Consider the following 21,783-nt stretch of genomic DNA (forward strand, 5'->3'; position numbering starts at 1 on the left):
TTCCCCTGTGAGCTCCGCCAGGGGGGCAGCTTGCCCCCCCTGCCCCCCCCCCGCCTGTTACGCCACTGCCCTCCTCCTGTAGATATCATGTTGACACTAATTAGGAGTTGCCTCTATGATTTGAATTCTTATACTTGAAAACTTTAGCCAAAATAAATGAACATGAAATATAGTGGTGCGCTAGTGCCCTTTGGTAAGGCATTTATCCTAATTACCAGGTCCCTCAGAGAGGACCTTAAGCCGTTGGTCTCCTGGTTGCTTGCTCACAGGCATTCGTGCTTTCTTAGCAAACAGGTAAAAACCTCGGTATATCATAAAACATAATTAGCAACCAAAACAAAAGAAAATTCCAACGAAAGTTGTCGGAAGAGAGCGTTCCGTAAGTTTTCTTAGTCTTTGACAAAGACTGGAAATGCTGATGATAACTTTGGTAAGAAAGCTTATATCATTACATATACAGCTGATATATATCATTCTGAGTTTCAAAAACTTTAAAAAAAATATTCATTTGAAATTGCCAATCATTTCGTATTTTCTTGTTTAGGTTTTCATATTTTCGAATTATGATCTTTGCCTCTCGTGACTCTGAGTCTGTTTCATGAGAGCCTCAGTCATCAAGACTAGTAATGTAAATAAATAAATAAATTATGAAGATGCCGATCGATGATCAAGATGGCTGAATTCCGCGGATTGAAATATGATAAATTATCATATTTCAGCACACTGTGCTTTATAATTTTGATAAATGCCTCAATGACATTCGAAGCTTTAAGCCCTAGTTATGAAAATGTGACAGAATCAATTGAACCTGGTTATTTATTCGCCAAGTTTGCTTCGAAGTTATCGGCACTCAATTTCAGAGTCGCCCGTCGCAGCAACACCGATGCACAGACGCAGACTGACGGGGGTCGTGGCCGTGCCCGTGGGCCTGTGGCTGGGCAGTGCAAGAGCCAGCTGCGGGAAGACATTGCAAGTGAGATCGGACCCTGGACAAGTCGCACGCCAGAGGACCGGGGACGCCGTGCCTTGAAACCAGGTAGGGCCTCTTCTGCTCAGCCTGCCAGCACAGTAGCGGTCATTCCGTCTTCTGTCTTCAATAATTCCCAGTTTCGTCAAATGATCAGGTCGCAATGCAGGAGTGAATTTCCAAATTGCTACAGAAACAAAGCCAGCGTACTCCAGAAGGTGGTTACAGACTACACAAACTTTGCGAAAGGATGGCTGCCAAATTGTAATATCACCCGAGAATGTGCAAGCATGGCAGAGCGAGGGAGAACAGAAAAGTGGTTGAAATCAAGATGGACACGCATAGCTACAAACCGATCAGCAAATCTGCCGGTCTGTTATGAAATGGAGGATTTGGAAGAGTTATCGCCAGAACGTGTGGATGGATGGTGGTTTGATTTTTGCTGCTTTACTGGAGCCATCTGCAATCCATTCACCCCAGCAGGATGGGGCAAGGTATAACTGCTGAACAAGTCTAGTCCAAATTGGACATTGACGTCTGGAATCTCTTTTTCCCGGTAAAGCTAAACATGCATTGCGGGCCTCCTTACTCATAATCTCTAGACTACTCTAGCTCAGTGTCAATCCCCACATCTCCCCTCCGAAGATGTGGGTAAGCTAGCCTAGAGTAGAAAATAGGAATCAGGAGGCCCTCTATGTTATTGTTAGCTTTTGGAAAGAGCTTCCATACATCAATATCCAATCTGGACTTTTGCTGAACTAGCTTGAACTGAAGTCCAAGATGAAAATGATAAATAAAAATCACTTAATATCAGGTTAAGGAAGATAGAAAAGAGCCTCCTATGAGCGGTTTGTAAATGAAATAAGATATGATTTGGTGTTTTCTCCTGCATTCATGTCATTATATGAATTACACTTTTTATAACATAACAAAAATAATTTGTTTAACTACTTCTTGGGGGGCATTAATCATAGATAAAGTTTATAATTAAAAATTATCATTCCAAAGAAAAATTATAAACTAGACGTCTACCAAATTATCTTAACATTCACAAATACATGTAGCAGGAGAAGGATTGTTATCATAAGCAGATTGCTTGAAGAAACAACGACCCCAGATTAGAACTTGTGCAATTGATACAAATTAAGCAGAATGGATATACATGTATTTTACAATGAAAAACATCATACCCAACAGACATGGGCGTCATAGCAGAGGATTATCTTTTGTGTTTGGGGGAACGCAGCGATAGACGTCGCCCCCCCCCCCCCCATGAACAAAGGACGATCCTCTGTTAGGATTAAGCAAAGATGAAAAGTTGACAAATTAAAAAAGAGGGAGTACAGTACTGGTACATGCAAGACTGCTTTCAGTTTCAAATTAGAGGCCCGGCCCTGTATATACTCTGGCTCATTTCGTAACCTTCACGTAGCTCCTTGTAATACAAAACACGAACATTATTACCCCGGTTACCAGTATATTTTAATAAAGAGCCTAACTAAGCATTGGTATCTTCACTGGTTTCACATATATGCACAAAGGGAAAGTATTAAGATTGTTACCCTCTTTGATAACAAAAAGTGTGATGCTATTATGCAGTGTAAGCTCTCTCATTTGCATACAATGTGCTTCTTTCCATATCATTTTTTTATTAAAGGAGGAGGAGATGAAGAAAATTGAGGATGAGATCAGCAATTCAAGTAAATATTGTAAATTACAATGTATTGATGGAGATAATGACACTTACGCTAGATTCATATGAACATTGTACTTAGCCTTGATTCATGTACACTGTTTATAATGATTTCTATCTATCCAGCTTTTGGTTGGGGACCCTGATTCAGCGCATCAAGTATCTCAGCATCTGAGTATCTTGCATAACTCAACTTGCTCTACAGAGGGCAGCAGACTGGTTGGAGAAGTGGGCCTGGGAAGCTGTGAGATTGATACCATTGCTGCATGGAATGTGCTCAGTGGACCAAACCTTGCCGAGGTACAGTAGCACATGATTTCCAAACATTCTTACACTTGTTAAAGCAGGGGAGTGTTTCACATAAAAGCATCCTGTCTCAGAGCCAATCAGGTGCAAGGATTTCAGTAGCTTATAACCAATATTCAATGAGTGTCCGTTTCATGAAAATGCTCCTCGATCTGTTCATATAGTACATGTAACACAAAGCGTTACAATTGGAATATGAGTTACCAGCATGTTAACCCTATAGGCCTACCCTCTTCTGCAGTATTTGTAATGAGTGACCGTTGTATGTCATTTCCACCATTTCTTTTTCATGGCTTCACCATTTTGTCTTTAATTATCTAGCATTTTATTCTATTCATCCTTATAATCATATTTTTTCTCTGATGACACAACTAAGATATTATTTAAAAAAACCTTGAAATGTCTTTCTCTACCCCTGCTACCACCTACATGTACTTATGGAGTCCCTCAAGAAAAAAATAATGTCTCGGTGATGACAGTGTAGAGCAATCGAAATATGTATATTAGGGCCAGGGTCATTTTCCAAAAAAAAATATTTTAAAACCTCTTTATACCCATTCCAATGTTACAGGTATATGTACATTGTAGCAACATGAAAAGAGATATCGACCTGAAACTGATTAAATATAGGGCTTCTAGTATATATATAGCTATAGTAGATATATTGTGAATCACCGTTTAAGCTACAAGATATATCAATAAGATAAAATAATAACCAAGTATTTGAATGAATAAATGAAATAAATCGATCAAAGGTTCAATACAAAATGTCATTTGGAGTAAAAAAGAATAACAACAATATTCAGTGTATACAGAAAATCTTGATTTGATTGTTGTAGAGTATTTTTATCCTTCAATCATTTTTCTGTTTGTCAGATCCAGTCTGAGGCAGTGGCATCTCTTATTCGTTGTAGCCCAGGAATGTGGATAAATCCAGTAAGGTAAGAATCTCAAGTGATTAATATTTCAATCAGGGCCCCGTCTTACAAAGAGTTACGATTGATCCAATCAGTGATAACTCTATGGAAATCCATCAGTGTCAGAATTTTTTTATACAGGAAATTTGTAAAATGTCCATGTATTGTAAACAAAGGAGAACACACCAAATTGTCAAGAAATCAATGAATTTCTGGATAAACATTCATATCTAGAAATTTTTTTGAACAAACAAGCATTTATATGTTGACTTTGCTGGCTTTCCATAGTTGCGATCGATCAAATCAATCGTATATCTTTGTAAGACAGGGCCCAGGTCTTTTGTAGCTTTTTTTCTTTTCAAAATAGTCGGATCATAATATTATTAAAAGTCATTTTATTTTCGCAATATAGAATTTTTCTGTGCAAATTTCACAAAATGGTGAACTGCATCTTTAATTCTGTCCAGGGGGGTATAACATTTTACTGCCATTGGATGCACTGCACATGGGGGTGCAACTTTCTGTTTACCCTGGAGTATGTGAACTTTATTGAAATTAGTCATGTACATGTAAATCCATTCACTGAACAGATCCATATCAAACCCATAAGTTTTCATTAAGTAATTTGTTAGCTTATTGCAGTGAATAAAAATGGATCCACTATTTGATATTGACATAGAAATCAAAATTATTGCCCCGGTTATTTATTCTTCCAAGTAGCTAAATAGTAACAGCTGTTGGGCTTCATTGTACAGAACAGCTGTTTCTGTTTGCTTTGCATGCTTGGATCCATCTATTTGGTTTTGTAGGATGACTTAATAAATCCTGATATCATCCCTCTGGTTTTGAATTCTGTTCTTGTGAACAGGATGATGTAATCGCCACTTGATTTGGTTTGGTCATCTTTTCACTGGTAATTTTTGTTGGGGGAGGAGGGTAAAATGTATGTGCTGTAATAAGTGCTAAATGGTCACGCGAGATCTACTTGTATGGCTAATGTAAGAAAAAAATTGTATAGTATGTACAGTGTATTAACCTGCAACATGCACTGGATTTCAGGTATTTCACAACAGAATGATAACATGTTAATAGGTGTAGAGGTGTTGCACAGTGGATAAGTATTCAGACTTTGAACCACAATGTCCGGGGTTCGAATCCCACCGCGAAACTTGCATCATTTGCCACTTGAGGCATTTATCTGCATTTGCCACTCTCCACCCAGGTGTAGTAAATGGGTACCCAGAAGGAATTCCTTGAATGCTCAAGCACCTAATCAGGGTAGCTGTGTTAAAGCTTGGGTAATGTTATGCAGACGGCAGTGCTTAAAAACATTGTATAAAGCACTATAGGCCTACATGTAAATGTTGCATATTAATTATTATTAATGATCTAAGTATGCCTGTAATAATAAACTGGAATAAGCACTGTGTCATTATGCAATTGATTATATTTTCTTGTACTTGTTTTGTAAAATATTCTGCAATTCAGCCTTTGGCTGTGAATAAATTTTCAATAAACCATTACCATTACTAATTATTCTATGAGCATGCATCTGTGCTTTATTGATATCTCCTAGAGGCATAGCCGTGGCCAAATGCACAATTATTTACTATCAACATTTCCCTTTTAATGACAGTAAGATTAATATCTTACTGACCGGGATCTTGTGGAACTGCAGTGCAATCTGCCCCAATTGATGTACATGTACGTTAGCAGTACATTGATTTTAGACTCGTTGAGCTGACTTAACTAAACTGGCTTGTTTTCAAGTTAATCCCCTACATGAAAGGTGGAGGCACGCACCCTGTAGAACTTTGTGATGACCTTTTAAAGCACCCTTCATTTTTTCGTACTATATTTTTTAGTCATCATTTATGCCCTTTTTTTCCTTGTCAATTTTTTTCTGTAGACCAAACGCCCAAAATTTTTGAGTAACAACTTTTTTTTTTGCTTGCTTGTCATATATTTGGAACAAAACACAACCCCTTCTAAATATCCTGGAACCGTGCCTATACTTTATCAAAAGCACTCTACAACATAGCAGCATGAGTACCTTTATTTTATTAGCAGAGTATCTTTTTTTTATACACACATTGCATTTCAATGAATGAACATCTGGTAGGTCCCCATTTACTCCACCGATGTGGAAAAAATTAAAACCGGTACCTGAAGTATGATTTATAGCCATACCCCTCTGATTGAGAGACAGGATTCAGAACCACCATGTCATGATGATTCCATGTTTTTTGTTAATGAAAAAGTCTAATTCATACATGGACTGGACATTTCACATCACCCTGGTATGGTGCCTCTTTCATAAAACTTAAACAAATTTGCAATAACAGTGTAAAGCTACTGAAAACATTCAATTTGATTGGCTGATATTGAACTTGTTAAATAAGGAGATGATATTATAATTAAAAATAAACAGTCTTTATGAAATGGAACTCTGGACAATATCTTTAGTTTTATATCTTATTAGAAATTTAAAGCCACCATATCCTGGTTAGTTTTGCCCTGATGAGTGCTGAAGCACAAGACCAAGTAAAAGGGTTTATTTTCGATTGGTCTAATGTCAATTCCTCCGATTCCCAACTCACCTACTATCATTTGGTCTACTATCAGTTCGTCCACTATCTACATGGTCTAATTGCTATTTCGTCCACTTACCACAACCACTTGGTCAAATAGCCATTTAGTCCAATAGCATTTGGTCTAATTGGACTAAGTGTTAATCAGGCGAAATGAATGAAAATGAAATGGGTATTAGACCAACCGGTTAAAAGACGAAATGGTCATAGACGAACTGGTGATTAGACAAAGTGATAATTGGACCAAATGGTTATTAGACTGAATTGCTGCTGGACTTAATGTTGATGGACGGATTGGCATTAGACTAAATGAAGGTAGACCATGTGATGAGTGGACGAATTGGCAATAGACGAATCGGCAGTTTACCAAAAATAAGAAATGGTTGATCTGGACTTGTATTGTGCAATTTTATCTGACATGTAGGAATGAATTTTAATTACTTAGATAATTTTATCTTTGGTCTTTTTTAGAACCTTTGAGGCTCTGTTAAACAAGCTGACAGCATCAGAAGTCAAGACTGTCCATGCCATGTTTGATGCCCATATCAGTGCACAGAAAGGATCAACCTCACCACAGATAATGAACTCACATTCAAGTTCGCCCATTATGGTATGTATGAACCATCAGGAAAGCGCAAAGAATTAATAATAATAATAATATGTTCCATTTCTATAGCGCAGATACTATAATTGCATACACTCTACTGCGCTTGATACTTGGTATCATCTTATTACCCCAGCTGTAGAATTGCAAGAGATTCACTTCAAACTCAAACTAGGATTGCTCTAGATTTGTGTAACTTGTTTAATTTATAGCAATCTCAGTATGAGATTAATTTGATAATCAGCCTGTCATAAATGATCTGAAAAAATATTATCATATCAATTTATTGCAACTCTTTGTGTTAAATTAAGGGCTAGATAATCTTCATGTAAACATAGTCAAGAACAGGCTAGATAGTAAGATCCACTTGTCACATGATCCAAGATTCAGCATACACATGCCAAATGCTTCCCATTAAAGACACAACCAAGACCAAGTTTAATTTTCCAATAGGTTAAGGGTTCGCCTGCCCCCCCCCCCCCCCTTCTTTCACAGTGATAACACTTGTCTGTAAGAAAATTCTTTGGAGGTCAGAGGTTTATGTACCCCTTCTTTTTTGGTGAATATGAATGTGCCGTTGCATCCAAGATTTAACACCTTATTGATAACCTACAAAAATATTGCATATTCAGACATGGATGGATCATGACTGAATCCTCTCCATCGTTTAATGCTAAAGAATAATACTTCTATCTTAGCAGGGGAAGAGGGTATTGTTCAGATAAGGAGATATTCCAATCTTAATAGTGTCATAGATTAACCAACATCCAAACCTTTCAAACAAATCTCATCTGTTGATCATGTGACTGCAGAAGCGACACGAGTTTGAGCTGACCCCGAGGGCGGTGTCCGGTATCGTGGTGGTGATCATCCTCATCTCCCTGAGCATCTTGGTAGCATCATGGGCCATCTACCAGAAGGTCCAGTCTTGGAGACATCCCAGGAACCACATCCAGTACGCTCCTATCGTCATGCAGGATGATTTCCTGGATGTAGGCAGCCAGGAGGAGATGGAGACCATTGGTTCTTGGAGCAGGGTAGAGGACCTAGGACCTGACTCGGATACAGAGGCGGGCCGCTGGGGTCGTGGAGAAGGTGGGACAGGGTGATGATGAATCCATTCGGATTGATGTCATTTTTTATCCCTTTTTATCTCTTTCTTTTTTTAGCGATTTTGTACTTATTTATTCAAAAATGTTTTTTCTAAAACATACTGCTTAGCCCTGTGGCATAAGAGATACCATTATTGTTCAATAAAGCAGAGCTGAGGTCTATGGCCAACTATGTACAAAAAGTTACATTGAGTTATACATGTAAGTTTATACTTCAGCATATCTCTTAATTATCGTTCCTCCCTCCCCCCCAAAAAAATTATATATATATATATATATGTTTGTATATACATTTTGCTACACATACATGTACATGGCATGAAAAGTGGAATCCCCCCTCACCCTGACAGTACAATGCCAATGAGATAATTGGCATCTCTGTGAAAGTGCAATATTATTCTTTTTGTTTCAACTATTAATTTAACATTGACACCAATGATGTATACTTTAGCTGTGGAAGTTCTGAGTAATGTAAACATTCTAGCTACATGTAGGTGGTAGAGTAACTGCCTAGCAAGTAGAAGATGTCATGTTCTGCAAAACGAACTGGTTCCATCAATTTTTATATGACCTATTTTTTGATCGAACATGCCATCTCATTACAAGGAGCAAGACAGAAATTACAATATTAAAAATCTCACAAGCAAGCCTCTAACATTCCATTTTATTGTCCATGAAGGAATAATTATACATAAGCTCAGAGGAGCTAAGTTATTTGATCCTGACTGCCATTGACAATTGAAGGTGTTTTATAAAGCTGGTTCTACGTAACGAGTGACTTAACAAATGACTGGTGATCCTTTCTTAGGGCTAAAATCAACATCTTTTGAAATTTGGTGTATATCATTTACCACAAAAAAGGATCAATAGTTCTTTTAAGTCGGTTCATAATTTACAAACAGATTTCTGAAACACACCCACCAGGTGATACATTCAAACAGTATAGGACAGGGCGTACATCCGGGCATTTTTAATCTCAAGCCCTAGCAACTGACCGGCCGATGAAAACGATGCACTAGCAACCTGTACAGCAGCGGGGTGTTTTGGCATGCCTACAATGCATAATACACAAACATCGCATTCACACTTTGTGCTGAACGTCATGATAATCGAGTTTACCCATTTCGTTATCTGGAAGTTTACAAATCTTTCTGAAATTTTCAGTGCTGTTTCTTACATTGTGTTTCTTATACTTTTTCATCACACTAAGGTCAGTGCTGTCGTCACTCCGCCCCCGCCTATTATGACAGGTTCAATTTTGATTGGTTCTAATGCTTGTTATCTGGTTTGTTCTGTTTTTAAGGATTGAGCATTCTTTCAATCGCATTTGCTGGGTGCAATTCAAGAGTGTGTTTACTACATTCCTATGTTGTGTAATGTTTTGGTAAATTTGCTATTGAGAAAAGAAGTTTAATGAAATGGGGCAGGGCCTTAATTCCAGAAGAGTTGAAATTAAAGTAAATGTCTTCAAATGTTATTTCAATTTGAACCATTATGCTATTTATGCAATCTGATTGTTAATGAATGTATGCAAGTGATTTTCTGAAATGGAATTTATTCAAAATGTTTCTAATTGCAGCAGTATATATCATACTGATAAAAAACCTTTCACACATGTACTTAAGGCACATTATCGTCAGTTTCATTGAAAATGTGATACCGTTTTTAGTGTGTTTAGTATATTCTCAGTGCTTTTCACAAAGTTTGGGGTCAGCAAATAATACACATTCCATGAACGCTGATGCCCATATGAATTTAAAAGAATTGTTCTATCAGAAATTAAGTATTTTGTTCCATGGAATATTTTGCAAGAGTTGTGAAATGGGACAGCTTCTAATTGTATGTCATGCAAGATATATGAAATAAAAATAGATTTTTCTACCCCAAATCCACCTTCTAAAAAAAAATTCAAATTGTTCTTTGGGCCTGATGTTGCCATCATAAAATTATGAAAAGTGGCCCATGACTGCCACGTAATAAACCATAATAAATTAAAAGTACAAGGTTTTACAACAAGCTAATTAAATATGTATTAACACTATTTTTTTAAATCCAACTGAATCCAATACAATGGTTTTAATGGCCACAGGTAAACAACGAGCTCAAATTCTTTTTCAATCATACTCTAATAGAATGTCGGTATTGATGAAATTTCATTTTTTTTATTGCTTCAAAGTTTTATTTCAGCTATGAAAATTATCATCAGGCGTTCTTGCCAACACAATATTACATGTATTCGTAATACCTTTGTGGTGACATTGATAGGAAATTTTCTTAAACGTTGAAGAAGTTGATAGGTTTGGATGTTGTTTTCCTTCTCAGGTTCAATATATGAACGGAATGCAGTTTTCTAAACCTCCCTACAGTTTCATTTAGAAAAGTATTGATGAATGTTTTGTACGATATCCTGTTGGCGATTGTATTCCTTTGCAATATGTGCAATTTCAAATGATTTTCCTTGATATATGTACATCCAGGCGTTGTAAATTATTTAATGGTTTGATATGATATATATGAGGCTGAAGTACTCAATAGCTGGTATTCATAAAAGTGTATTCAATCAATTCATGGCTTAAATCTATGGTCTTTGTATCATGGATACAACCAGACACACATGAGGGGAATACTCATGCAGTGTATAGTGTCATGTAACCTATTTTAAAAATATTTCCCTTCATTTTAACACTATGTTAGTACTTTATTATGGTGCGTTTCAGTTTTAAAAGGTTGAATTGTTCGGACATTCAGTATTTATGAACTAATAGATGTGCAATAGACAGTGGAAACTCAGTGGCCCTATTCTGACGTCTGGTTTAACTTAAGCCATGGTCTAACCCTGTGCTAGAATTATTGGAAGCCAAAAATGTCAAAATCTTGTTGATTTTGTATGTTTCTTATGTTCAATGTGCTCTTTCATCAATCTATCACTGCAAAGAAAATTTATTTGGTAATTATTCCCAGACAGTTATGGATGATCTGAGTAACGGATGAGCTGATGAATCGAACTTGTAGCGTGGAAGATTTGTGTCGCAAATGGCTGTCCATCATTAAATCACATATGTTTATACCATTTTAAATATTAGACTGACTTATATTTTCCTGAAAATTGCTGACCATACAAATGAGCTATCATTTCCTGCATATACTGTACATGCGTGTTTTTTTTTAAACCAGTGGTGAGAAATTACATGTATGTTTGCTAGTTAATTGAATAATCATACTTTTCTAGCTCAAACTTTGATGTTTATGAAAAGTACTGTTTTGTATGAAATTCATTTATCTATGTATATAATTTTGTAACAGTTGATACCCAGTTGTTTGAATACAATTTAAATGATAAAACATTTATAAAATTTGTAATCAGTCAAAAAAAAGTATTGGTAAATGCGTATATATGTATCGTGCAAGAATAAAAATTATTATTCACATGTATTGAGCAATCTTTAGGCCATTTTGATAGTTTATGCTTACTTATTCGGTTCATATAAATTTTTCTTACAATTTGTGCCAAAAAAGTCGAATTTGTGCATAATTATTAGTTTGTACCTACAGCCCTATATGAGAAACAAGAACGTAAACATGTAGCTGATCTTACATGTATGAAGTAAAGACAATTGCATGTCACACAAAATAATTATCCCTGCTGGTTATTCTCTTAGATTTAATTCAGCACTTTTATTTAGTTCTTGCCAGCATAAAATACTCTTATTTCATTTAAAATACTCTTATTTGACTTTGATTTCTATGATTAGAATATAACGCTCAATAACTTTAAAATTGAGGTCATAGTATTTGAACATTTACATAAATTATAAATGCATGTCACTGGTATCAATGATAGCCTTGTGTAATATTTGATTGTGTGCTACCAGATGTAATACTGTATATTCAACCTGTTCTTCAATGAATCGAATGGAAATGTAATATGTATATAGTTTGTAAGTATTGTACTCCTTTCTATAGAACGAATAAAGACAACTTGCCGTGAATAAAGTGATATTTACTGTTGATCTGATGATGTACCAATGTTAATGTACCCTTGATATGAGTAACTTTTAACAGAATAATCACATAACTTCAAAAATATTCTGTAAATTCATCAAATCTTCAGACACATTGTTTGTCAAGAAAGTTTCTCTTATTTTAGTCTGATTATTTGATATCCAGGGCCCTGTCTTACAAATATTTGCGATTGATCCGATTTGCTATTGATCTGATCAATCACAACTATGGAAAGCCAGCAACACCGACACATAAAATACATGTTCAAAATGTTTCCTAGCAATAATAATAACGCAGTTCTTGTATAGCACATATCACATGTCATAACGTCCCTATGCGCTTCCAAAGGACTTGGATATTATTACCCTGGCTTTAGCCCTGCAGCCTTTTACAGCGTGGTGGCATTGCAAGGAATAAATTCCTGCCGGGTACCCATTCATCTCACCTGGGTTGAGTGCAGCACAACGTGCATTAACTTCTTGCTGAAGGAAATTACGCCATGGCCGGGATTCGAACCCACGACCCTCTGTTTCAAAGTCAGAAGACTAATCCACTGGGCCACAACGCTCCACATATGGAGATATGGTGTGTGTTCTCACATTTATCATTGTCTTGACAATTTTAGTGTGCTCTCTCTTTGTTTACAAGGGACACTGCAAATTTCAGGTGGGAAAACTTATGGCAATGATGCATTTCCATATAGTTGTGATTGATCAAATCAATTGTAACTCTTTGTAAGATGGGACCCTGATGTCCATCATACCATTCCATTCATATAACTATGTTTTAATTGTTACATGTATCCATATTGAAAAGACTGATTTTTACGATGTAGAGATTGATTTGACGTTTATTAATAGTGATCACAATCAAATAAAAGAAATTAACAGAGTACGTGAAAGTTATTGTGAAAAATTATAGAGATTAAGATAAGCCAATGTAGTATATGATAGAAGTGATTGATACATTATGCATGGAAGCTAGGCTATAATACATTTATATCTTTAACAGGAATACGTGAAAGATAAATAATCAGCCACAGTACTTATATGTATTTTTTTAAAGTTATGTACACTAAGCATAAACAATTATTGCAGATTATCCCAAGGGAGTGGTTGTTCAAATATCACTACTTGTCAAATATTGGTGGTTTCATTGCCCAAAGCACAGATAAAAAACCATGGATGATTACGACCACAATATTGAAAATTTATGAACGTACGTTTTGTACTTGTTAGTACACATTATTCGGATAAACACCAATATGCATTTTTATTTATATACTCAAAAATAAGAAATAATCCTTAATTAAGTGTAGTTTTCATAACTGCCCGGAAGAATCTTGAGAATTGGAAGGTAATTTTGCAAGGTATCTGTCCAACTCCCGCTAATGATTTTTCTGGTGTCCTTTCAAAAAGCCTGCACACTTAAAATGTTGAGCAACATGTACTGTCCACTGTGTTGGGTAATGTATGTTTGTTGGTAATATGGGCAATTATTATCCAATTGAGCGAATTTATTACCCTATTATTAGTTTTTATTACCCAATTTGGACAGATTATAGTTGTGTGGACAGACTGTTGCCCAGGGCTTGTTAAAAGTTGGGCATTTTTTGCCCAACTATTTTAAGAGTGTGTGATATGGTTTAACTTTGATGTCTTCAAATCCAAAAGCCTCTAATAGGGGGGTCAAACCCATCCTTAAAGGGGGTATCTTTCAGAAATCCAGAATACGTAAATGGTCTTGGCATCCGGCTGAGTGAGGGGCGATTATAATATGACCTTTTTAAAATTCTTGTATTTTATTCTGTTCGTCAGACTTTCTTTTGAAACGCAAGGGACGCATCAAGCCACGTGACTTGTTTATTCGTCGAGAACACCTATAGTAACATTATTCAAAAGGAAGTCGTAGACCAGCATATCCCCCGGTTTGACATAGTGGATACTAATGAGTGATTCCGAGCAGCAATATTTCCCCTGTGTAAAAAAAAAAGGAAAGAAGAATTGCTGCAATAATTAATATATTCCTCTTACCATTTTTATCAATATGAACATGATGAATGTTATGTCCGGTTGTGTTTTTCATCGATCTTGTTTCACTCATTGGTAGCTTATATAAGAGTAATCTACTCATTAAGTGCTTCTCAACCTCTTACTGTCTCCCTGAGGCCGTCCGCCATTGGACCTGCATATTATTTGTTCAGGAGGTGACGGAATACGCGAGGGAGGTAAGCGACCGAGCAGAAACCCTTTATCATGTAATCAACGCTTGTGGTGCAAACTGCGGTTGGAGAGTTTTTGTGAAATTTTCAAAAAAAGCAGGAAATAATTGAGATAGCAATAACGAGGAGGCTTTGATTGGTAATTATTCGTCCGAACAAAGCAGCAATGATGCAACTATACATACCCTTGTGATGCCGTACGTAGACTGACCGTGTAACCATTCAAGAGGCGCTGAACCATCATCCAAGAAATACTTAAGTGCTATCGGCAGGAAGCGAAACCGTCCAAACTGATCGCGATGATCTTCTGAACGAACCCCAACGCTTTCCATACACAATCCCAAGCACATGTCTTCCGGCCAGTCACTGTAACCACCTGGACAACACCCTGTCCGATTCTTGAGTCCTACCTCCACAAAGCGCTTGAGTGCCTCTCTGCTGATCACATACCCAGCTCCACCGCTGGGATAATCTATCTTCTTCGATTTGGATTTGAGATATGGCAATGTCGTATTAAAATCAAACCCATAATAGACCGGTTCAGCTGGATCTCGGTTGGATAAAAACGCCATCAAGTTCTCGACGACAACGTAGGTGTCATCATCGGCTTTGAGAAACCAATCAGCATCGTTGAAATGGTGTTTGTAAATGTACTCTAAGGACTTTCTCGTCTTGTTCCAGAGGGCAGGTCGCCCATCCGCTACTTCTAGCCCAATGACGGTGCCGGGAAAATTTGTACTATTTCGAGAACTCATGTATAGCGTGTGATGACATTTCTTTGACCATGTCCTAGCAATCGTGGAGGCTTTGGTTTCTAACGTCATGGGTGAAGTCATGATCCAGCAAAGCAAGCGGGTTTTATTCAGCCGTCCCTGTTGTGTCACACCTGGAAGATTATAATTAACCGAGAGCTAAATTAATCTTTGGAAACCGACATCAAGTTATTATAATATAATGTCTCAAACGTATGAATAACGAAGAGCTTCACAAGATATTTACTGGAAACAGTGAATTTTTCAGCGTCTTGCTTGGTGAATTATACTCTTTCTGTTCAATTGTAATTATTTTCAGCCCAGGTGCTCCGCCTTAACGACTCCGATTTAATCATACAGGTTATAGGATATATCTTTTAAACCGACCCAGAAGTTGGTTAAAATATGTACCGACTACCTGATGGTTAAAAAAGAAAATCCAAATTCATTTACGTGCAACTTTGTTATTAACCATCAGCCAGTCGGATCATAATCTAACAAACTTGTAGGTTGGTTTAATAATTCTGCAAAGGCACTCTGTACCTTCTCAAATTCTCGACAGTAACTGTTATTGAGTTCATCACGTCTAGCTTCAATATCATGATTAGAAAGTTTGTCTTACCTGCCAAAATCTCTCTAGAAATTCCAGTTTCGGTACGTGATTGATGATGTCTTTGATAAATCAACATGTGCTGTGTTATGACGGTCAAAGCACACCACATTGATATAGCACCAGAGATGAAAACCAGGATGAACGTGATGAATCTGAACCGTGATGAACCCATCTCTGCAGGAATACCTTCTGATCAACGTATATATAGGAGCTAGAGTGAACAATCCTCTACGAACGATTGCAGAATGATATATGTGTTAGATTGTAAACCAGACAATGCTCTGATACAATTGAAAACTTAATATGGCCATGCGTTTTATACTCGCCCTTAAGCATATTTTAGGCCTACTTTTTTTTCGGGGGGGGGGGGGAGTCGTTCGCCGTCACGGTTAAATGGAGATATATTGTCATGAAATTGTTTTATTTTGTAAAATGGTGCCTTTTAAAAACCGAATATAGACCATTTTTATGAAAATAATATGAGCGCATTAATTAGCAGGTGATATTCACTACGGCGATTGATAGGAATCTTTATTGGTGAGGGTGGTTGAAGTTGGCAAACGGGAGCAGTTTACACAAAATATTGGAGGCTCATGTTCATACGTTACACATGAATGACTTGGTATTCAGGGGGATAGAGATTTAATTTTGATCTTATAAGAAATAATAACTTATGACCATTCCGAGACCAATATAAGCGCGCTATTCGGGCGCTATCATTAGATTTGGATGCCTGTAACACAAATGGGCGAGTTAAAGATGCAGATATAACCACTCGAAACTGGGGCTTCCACGATTGGATATCTTTGAAGAATGAAAACAATTTTCAAAAAGGACCTTTTTTTTACTAGATGACTGTGTTCCAAGTAGCAGGTACGGTATTCGTACATTGGATTATGTACAGTTTGATGTCAGTGGCTTCGGTCCAACATGTTACCCATGCTGTGTTAAACACGGTTTTTGCGAATGTACGTGTCTCTCAACGTGATGTCCAACCGAATAGAAATACCGCATTCCCTTTTCTTGATTTCATGATATCATCTAGAACTGACATGTATAGAGGCGGCTCTCCTGACCATTTGCAGAGAACATTCCACTGGTGCATTCCTTGGTTATAGATTACTATAGTGTCGATTAGTATTGTCACAAAGGATCATAGGATAAACTCCTACAAAGACGTGGAAGGACTTTAAAGACTCCAAGCACTCCCTCTCCATCTGTAGTATCCTAAAAAATGTAGAATCGCAGAGAAATTCAGACCAACGGTATCTCTGAAAGTTTAAGGGGACAAAGTTCGAGCAGTTTGTGTTGAAGGTCGATCAATATCACTCAACAGCTGAGAAGCTAGTTATTTACTCAAAATGGTGACAGATGGTGAACATGGTCAACGTATCTGGAAAAAACTTTGCTATATTCCGATCGATATCATATGCACTATGAATTTTAATTGTTTGTGATTTCGTTTTTTTAATATTCTTATGTAGTTTGTTTCGGTTCTCTAACTGGTTGCTTGCTTTCAAGTATTCATGCTTTCTTAGCAATCAGGTAAAAAATCATCACCATCACCATCATGTACACTGTTTAAAATAAAACTGTAAAAAAAAACAGTAAATATTACTGGCAGCTAGGACTCCAAAACATCCTGTAAATTTACCATTTTTCTTTGTAAAATTACCAGTATTTTTAACATAGTACAATTTCTGTTTAAAATCAATGGTTTCGTTTGTGAATATTTTAAATTATAGAAATACAGATGGAGTGAATTGAGAAACGTCTTTCTGTAATACTTGGTAACTAGAGGTACACATTCGCGGACTGGGAAATCCCTCAAGTTAATTTGATACCGACATTATTCCACGCCAGGGGTATCTCCCCCTTTCACTCTATCCTTCTTTCTTTCTCCCTTTTCATACTTTCTGTTCATTCGCCTTGTAGTCGTCTCTTTCGCATATAACATATTGTTGAATCTATGCTGTTTTGTGTCACATGTTCTGAATACATGCACTTTGTATAACATATGTATAACGAATTATTTTCAATTGTTCTTTGGGCCTGGTGTTGCCATGGTAAAATGATGAAAGTGGCCCATAATTCCCACATAGTACACCATAATTAAATTAAATAGAAAGTTTTTCATCATGCTATTTAAATACGAATTTAAGTAGCGTGATGATTGCGGAAATGAATGAAAAGTAAAATGGTGGTCGAAAAGGTTGACGATGGATAGCGCCATGACGAGATGCAAGACGTATTAACTTACTTTAGAACCCGGGGGGGGGGGCCACTTACATTGACGAGTGGATACCATGCGCGACCAAAAAAACACGTAAAAAGGATGTCTTTTTCACGATAGGGCACGTTACGTACGTAACGTGATAAGGGTGTCAAAAACGCAATAATAATGAAAAAAGGGTATCTATTTCGCTAGGACAATTACGTGTTTAGGGTCGAATTTGCGGGGATGATAAAACAAAATTAAAATGTTTTATAAAGGATGTCCTTTTTTCCCCAACACTTCGTGTTTAGAGTCGGCGATTTGCGCGAGGTGTAGAAGGTGGGGTCGTACTAAACCAAATAAGGTAAAGCCGACGACCGAAGGACCCGTAACAATAAAACATTCCTGTACTTGTTTAGCGGTTCATTTCAGGGAATATTTGCCATGATCTCGTTTTGTTTCCAATACTTGTTAAGGGTAGGGATTCACACGCCAATACTTGTTAAGGGGTGCATTTTCAGATTATGGAAATTACGTGTTTAGGGTGCTTTTTGAGACCCCATGGTCGCGCATGGTATCCACTCGTGAATGGAAGTGGCCCCCCGGGCTTTAGAAAGGATAAATCTAGTTACAGTATTTCGTTCAAAATCTATTTATCCAATACACAATGTATTCAATGTATTTAATGTTTAAATCGAGAATGCAAATAAATGTTGATCACGTTAGGCTAATAGAGCTAGGCCTAAACTCCAATGACAGAAAAAAATCAACATGTAAAATAGTCTCCTAATTTTTACAAGAAAAAAAAAATAAGCAAACGAGGAAAATTATATAAGCACTGGCAAGGTTGATTAGCTGAATTGAGTTTTTGCCTATCGGAAGAATTCTTCATTGTATGATAATGGTGATACCCTTATGGGCATGATTGGCTTCTGCAGATCACGTGATTACGGACTAACAGAAAGGGTTGTGAATGATAATGGAATATCTACTGAATCAGTAACTTTGATTTCGAAATTATAAGGTAATACCTTCCTATAACATGTTTTCTTTATACAGCTGCATTACATTACACTTCACTTCATTACATAACATTACATTGCATTACATGATATTACATTACATTACAAGAAATTACCCTTCATCGTATCGGAAGTATTGATGCACATTCGCACATAATTTTATTCACATATGTCAATGGTTACATCGGTGTGGAGGAAATCATAGGATTTCCTTCGCAAAAGGAACTCTCCGTTTGGCCCCTCTGCACCAGGCGGTAAGAGTGCGAGAAAAACAGGAGTAGCGACGCCCTCTACGGTTGAAATTTTAGTTCCTCCATAGTGATCGGCGGGTAAGTGAGCAGTCAGATCGGTGTACACAAAGCCTGGACAACACTGCAGAATCGAAAACAAATATGATATGTCAAGAAAAAGAAAAGATGGATGATATGTATAGAATGCAAAACGTCATAATGTCATTCACAATATAATTATATTGAGATCGGAGTGTTGCTTCCCTCTACGTTCGTCATGTTCGTTGAAAACTACCTTGAATTCGGGTCAACGAATCATTAATATGCTTCTACTTAAACCCACATACAAAACTAGCCAAGAGTTTAAGGGGTTGGGGCACTAGCGTACATACGGGGGGCAGAGAGGCAGTCTGCCCCCCCCCCCTGACGAGCCACCACCCATTCAAAGCCACCACCCATGCATGTATCCCTGCCCCCCTGACGAGCTTGAAAGACCTTTTTGCCCCCCCCCCCCCTGACGAAAATCCTTGAAAATCCTAGGTACGCCACTGGGTTGGGGTTTATACAGTGGTGCTCAATAGTTGGTGAACCCCAACATAAAGTGAATATATTTAAAGTGTTCAAGTTCTGCCATGTTTTAGATCTTTAACTTTGAAGTCAGGTAATAAAATATTACATTCAATAAAGTTTGTTTCCCTGGGCTCGCCGAATATTGTAGTGTTGTTGTCTGACCCCTTTACGCGCCATGAAAGTATCTGTGCATCCACTGGAGTGCCACCAACACATTTTCGTGCAATTGCCATACAGCTATGCATTTTGAGGAGTACATTGCATGCATGAGTGATTCCATTGTTCAGTTCAGCTTATGGTCAAGAGGTTTAACATTATTGTCTCAGGAGTGATTCCTTTTTTTTTATACATAAAACAATTAAATATAGACTCTTTGAAAAAAGTGGCACTCGCTGATTACAGTGAATGGCACATTAAGAGTTAATCATGAATCCTACTAGTAGGATCCATGTCTTAATTCAACACCTAGCATGACGGAATGCATTTTGTGATGAGGTTCACTAACTTTTGAGCACAACTACTCTCCATGAAATATACTAACTGTTGATTAAATACCGCATTGACGCGTATGCCTCGTGTCATCTCCTGTTCAGACAACCTCTTAGCCTGTATCTTGGTCCATACAATGACACCAAGCTTGGCTATTCCATATGCCTTATCCGGCCATCTGTTCTTCCCTATGGTCCGTTCTTTGCAGGATCTGTGTTCGAGTAAATGAAAAATACATAGAGCAAGACATTCTGGAAAGAAAACAATCCATGTCCGCCAGCCGATGTTAAGGGCAGCATTTTATATTCCGATGTTAATGACTGTAAACATGGTATATGAACGTCCTTCTGAAACAAAGGGTCAAATGTAAATAACTCCCCTCCCCAAACACAAAAAATGAAAATAATAATTGATTGGAAGAAGATTAGAGTATCCCTACTAGACAAGAATACTCCACTAATTGATTTTTATATTTTTATTCCTTAATTTTTGTATGCAACCCGTATCCATGGTTTCAGAATGATATGACATTCATTTATATGTCTGTTGCTGTATCTGTAAAAAGAAAATTTTATTCGTTTGTATTAGAATTAGTTGTATTAAAAATATGATTTGAATATAAATAGTCTTGAAACCAAAAAAAGGTCTTCACCACCAGTTTTAGGTCGCTTCCTACCCCAAAAAAAGTTGACGATAAAAAGAAAAGGGTCTTAAAAAAAATTTAGGGGAAGGGTTGAGGTATCAAAAATTAAGGGGGATTGAACCCATGCAACCATCCCCCTGCGTACGCCACTGAGTCATAATACCGTGCCATATCGTGTTTCGATTTCAGAAAGTGATGTAGAATACAAAATAAAGTAGTTAGGTTGAACTAACTGACAGAGGGATGAAATTGCAGTTTTACAAAAGTTGCCAAAATTATATAAGAGTGCTAATTATCTATTAAGGCGACATGGCCAACATAAACAACAACAATTTATTAAACTTTAACGAAACTTACTGCAGATATTCATCCATCAGAGCCATAAGGTCTTCTTCGTCTTTAACTTGTCGAAAACGATTCTTCAAATCCTCGTTCAACTGTTCTCTAAATGCTATATACCCCGTCGTGCTTGCAACATTAACGATCCTAAAGTGTGAAATTATTAACATTCATACTTTTTAATTTCATTAAACATGCTATTGAATAATGGCAAAACTCATCAATCAGAGCCTCCAGGTATCGCTCGTCTTTAAATTTTTGAAATTGGTTCTTCTTTTCCTCATCTAAATGTTCTCTGAGCACAACACTCCCTGCCATATTACCTGCAACATTATTGACCCTACAGAGTTATCCAATCATTATTTTTACTTTCATAAATTATTTTTCTTTTATCTACATTATTTTGACGGCAAAATGAAATTGATATCAGAATATTGTTTCCAAGACATGCCAACTTTATGTCTTTAACCAAACTAAAAAATCAACCAACGTTCAAA

General features: G+C 37.0%; 3 protein-coding genes across 4 annotated transcripts in view; 1 reads left to right on the top strand and 2 right to left on the bottom strand.

The window, feature by feature from the left end:
- Nucleotides 1–638: 638 nt before the first annotated feature.
- Nucleotides 639–8,419, top strand: LOC129274212 (uncharacterized). The gene is made up of 5 exons (XM_054911052.2): nt 639–1,461; nt 2,787–2,960; nt 3,843–3,907; nt 6,946–7,084; nt 7,891–8,419. Exons 1-5 carry the CDS (start codon nt 664–666, stop codon nt 8,185–8,187), a joined length of 1,473 nt encoding a protein of 490 aa, XP_054767027.2. The 5' UTR covers nt 639–663; the 3' UTR covers nt 8,188–8,419.
- A 4,408-nt stretch (nt 8,420–12,827) lies between these two features.
- On the bottom strand, nt 12,828–17,034 carry LOC129274211 (glycoprotein-N-acetylgalactosamine 3-beta-galactosyltransferase 1-like). The gene is made up of 4 exons (XM_064108349.1): nt 16,616–17,034; nt 15,788–16,006; nt 14,599–15,299; nt 12,828–14,168 (listed from the first exon to the last, which is right to left on the bottom strand). Exons 2-4 carry the CDS (start codon nt 15,948–15,950, stop codon nt 14,055–14,057), a joined length of 978 nt encoding a protein of 325 aa, XP_063964419.1. The 5' UTR covers nt 15,951–16,006; nt 16,616–17,034; the 3' UTR covers nt 12,828–14,054.
- Nucleotides 17,035–18,621: 1,587 nt separating this feature from the next.
- LOC129274661 (carbonyl reductase [NADPH] 1-like) overlaps nt 18,622–21,783 on the bottom strand; it is an 8,575-nt gene continuing 5,413 nt past the window's right edge. The window contains exons 4-6 of one of the 2 annotated variants that reach the window (XM_054911435.2): nt 21,305–21,433; nt 20,371–20,515; nt 18,622–19,387 (exon numbers count right to left, since the gene is read on the bottom strand). In XM_054911435.2, coding sequence (XP_054767410.2) covers nt 19,175–19,387; nt 20,371–20,515; nt 21,305–21,433 — 487 coding nt within the window. In that variant the 3' untranslated portion in view covers nt 18,622–19,174. Of the gene's footprint in view, nt 19,388–20,356; nt 20,516–21,304; nt 21,434–21,783 lie in introns of both variants that reach the window. The other variant, XM_064108350.1, reaches the window with a different exon arrangement.

The sequence above is a fragment of the Lytechinus pictus genome, chromosome 13, assembly GCF_037042905.1.
Source record: "Lytechinus pictus isolate F3 Inbred chromosome 13, Lp3.0, whole genome shotgun sequence".
Lineage (NCBI taxonomy): Eukaryota > Metazoa > Echinodermata > Echinoidea > Temnopleuroida > Toxopneustidae > Lytechinus > Lytechinus pictus.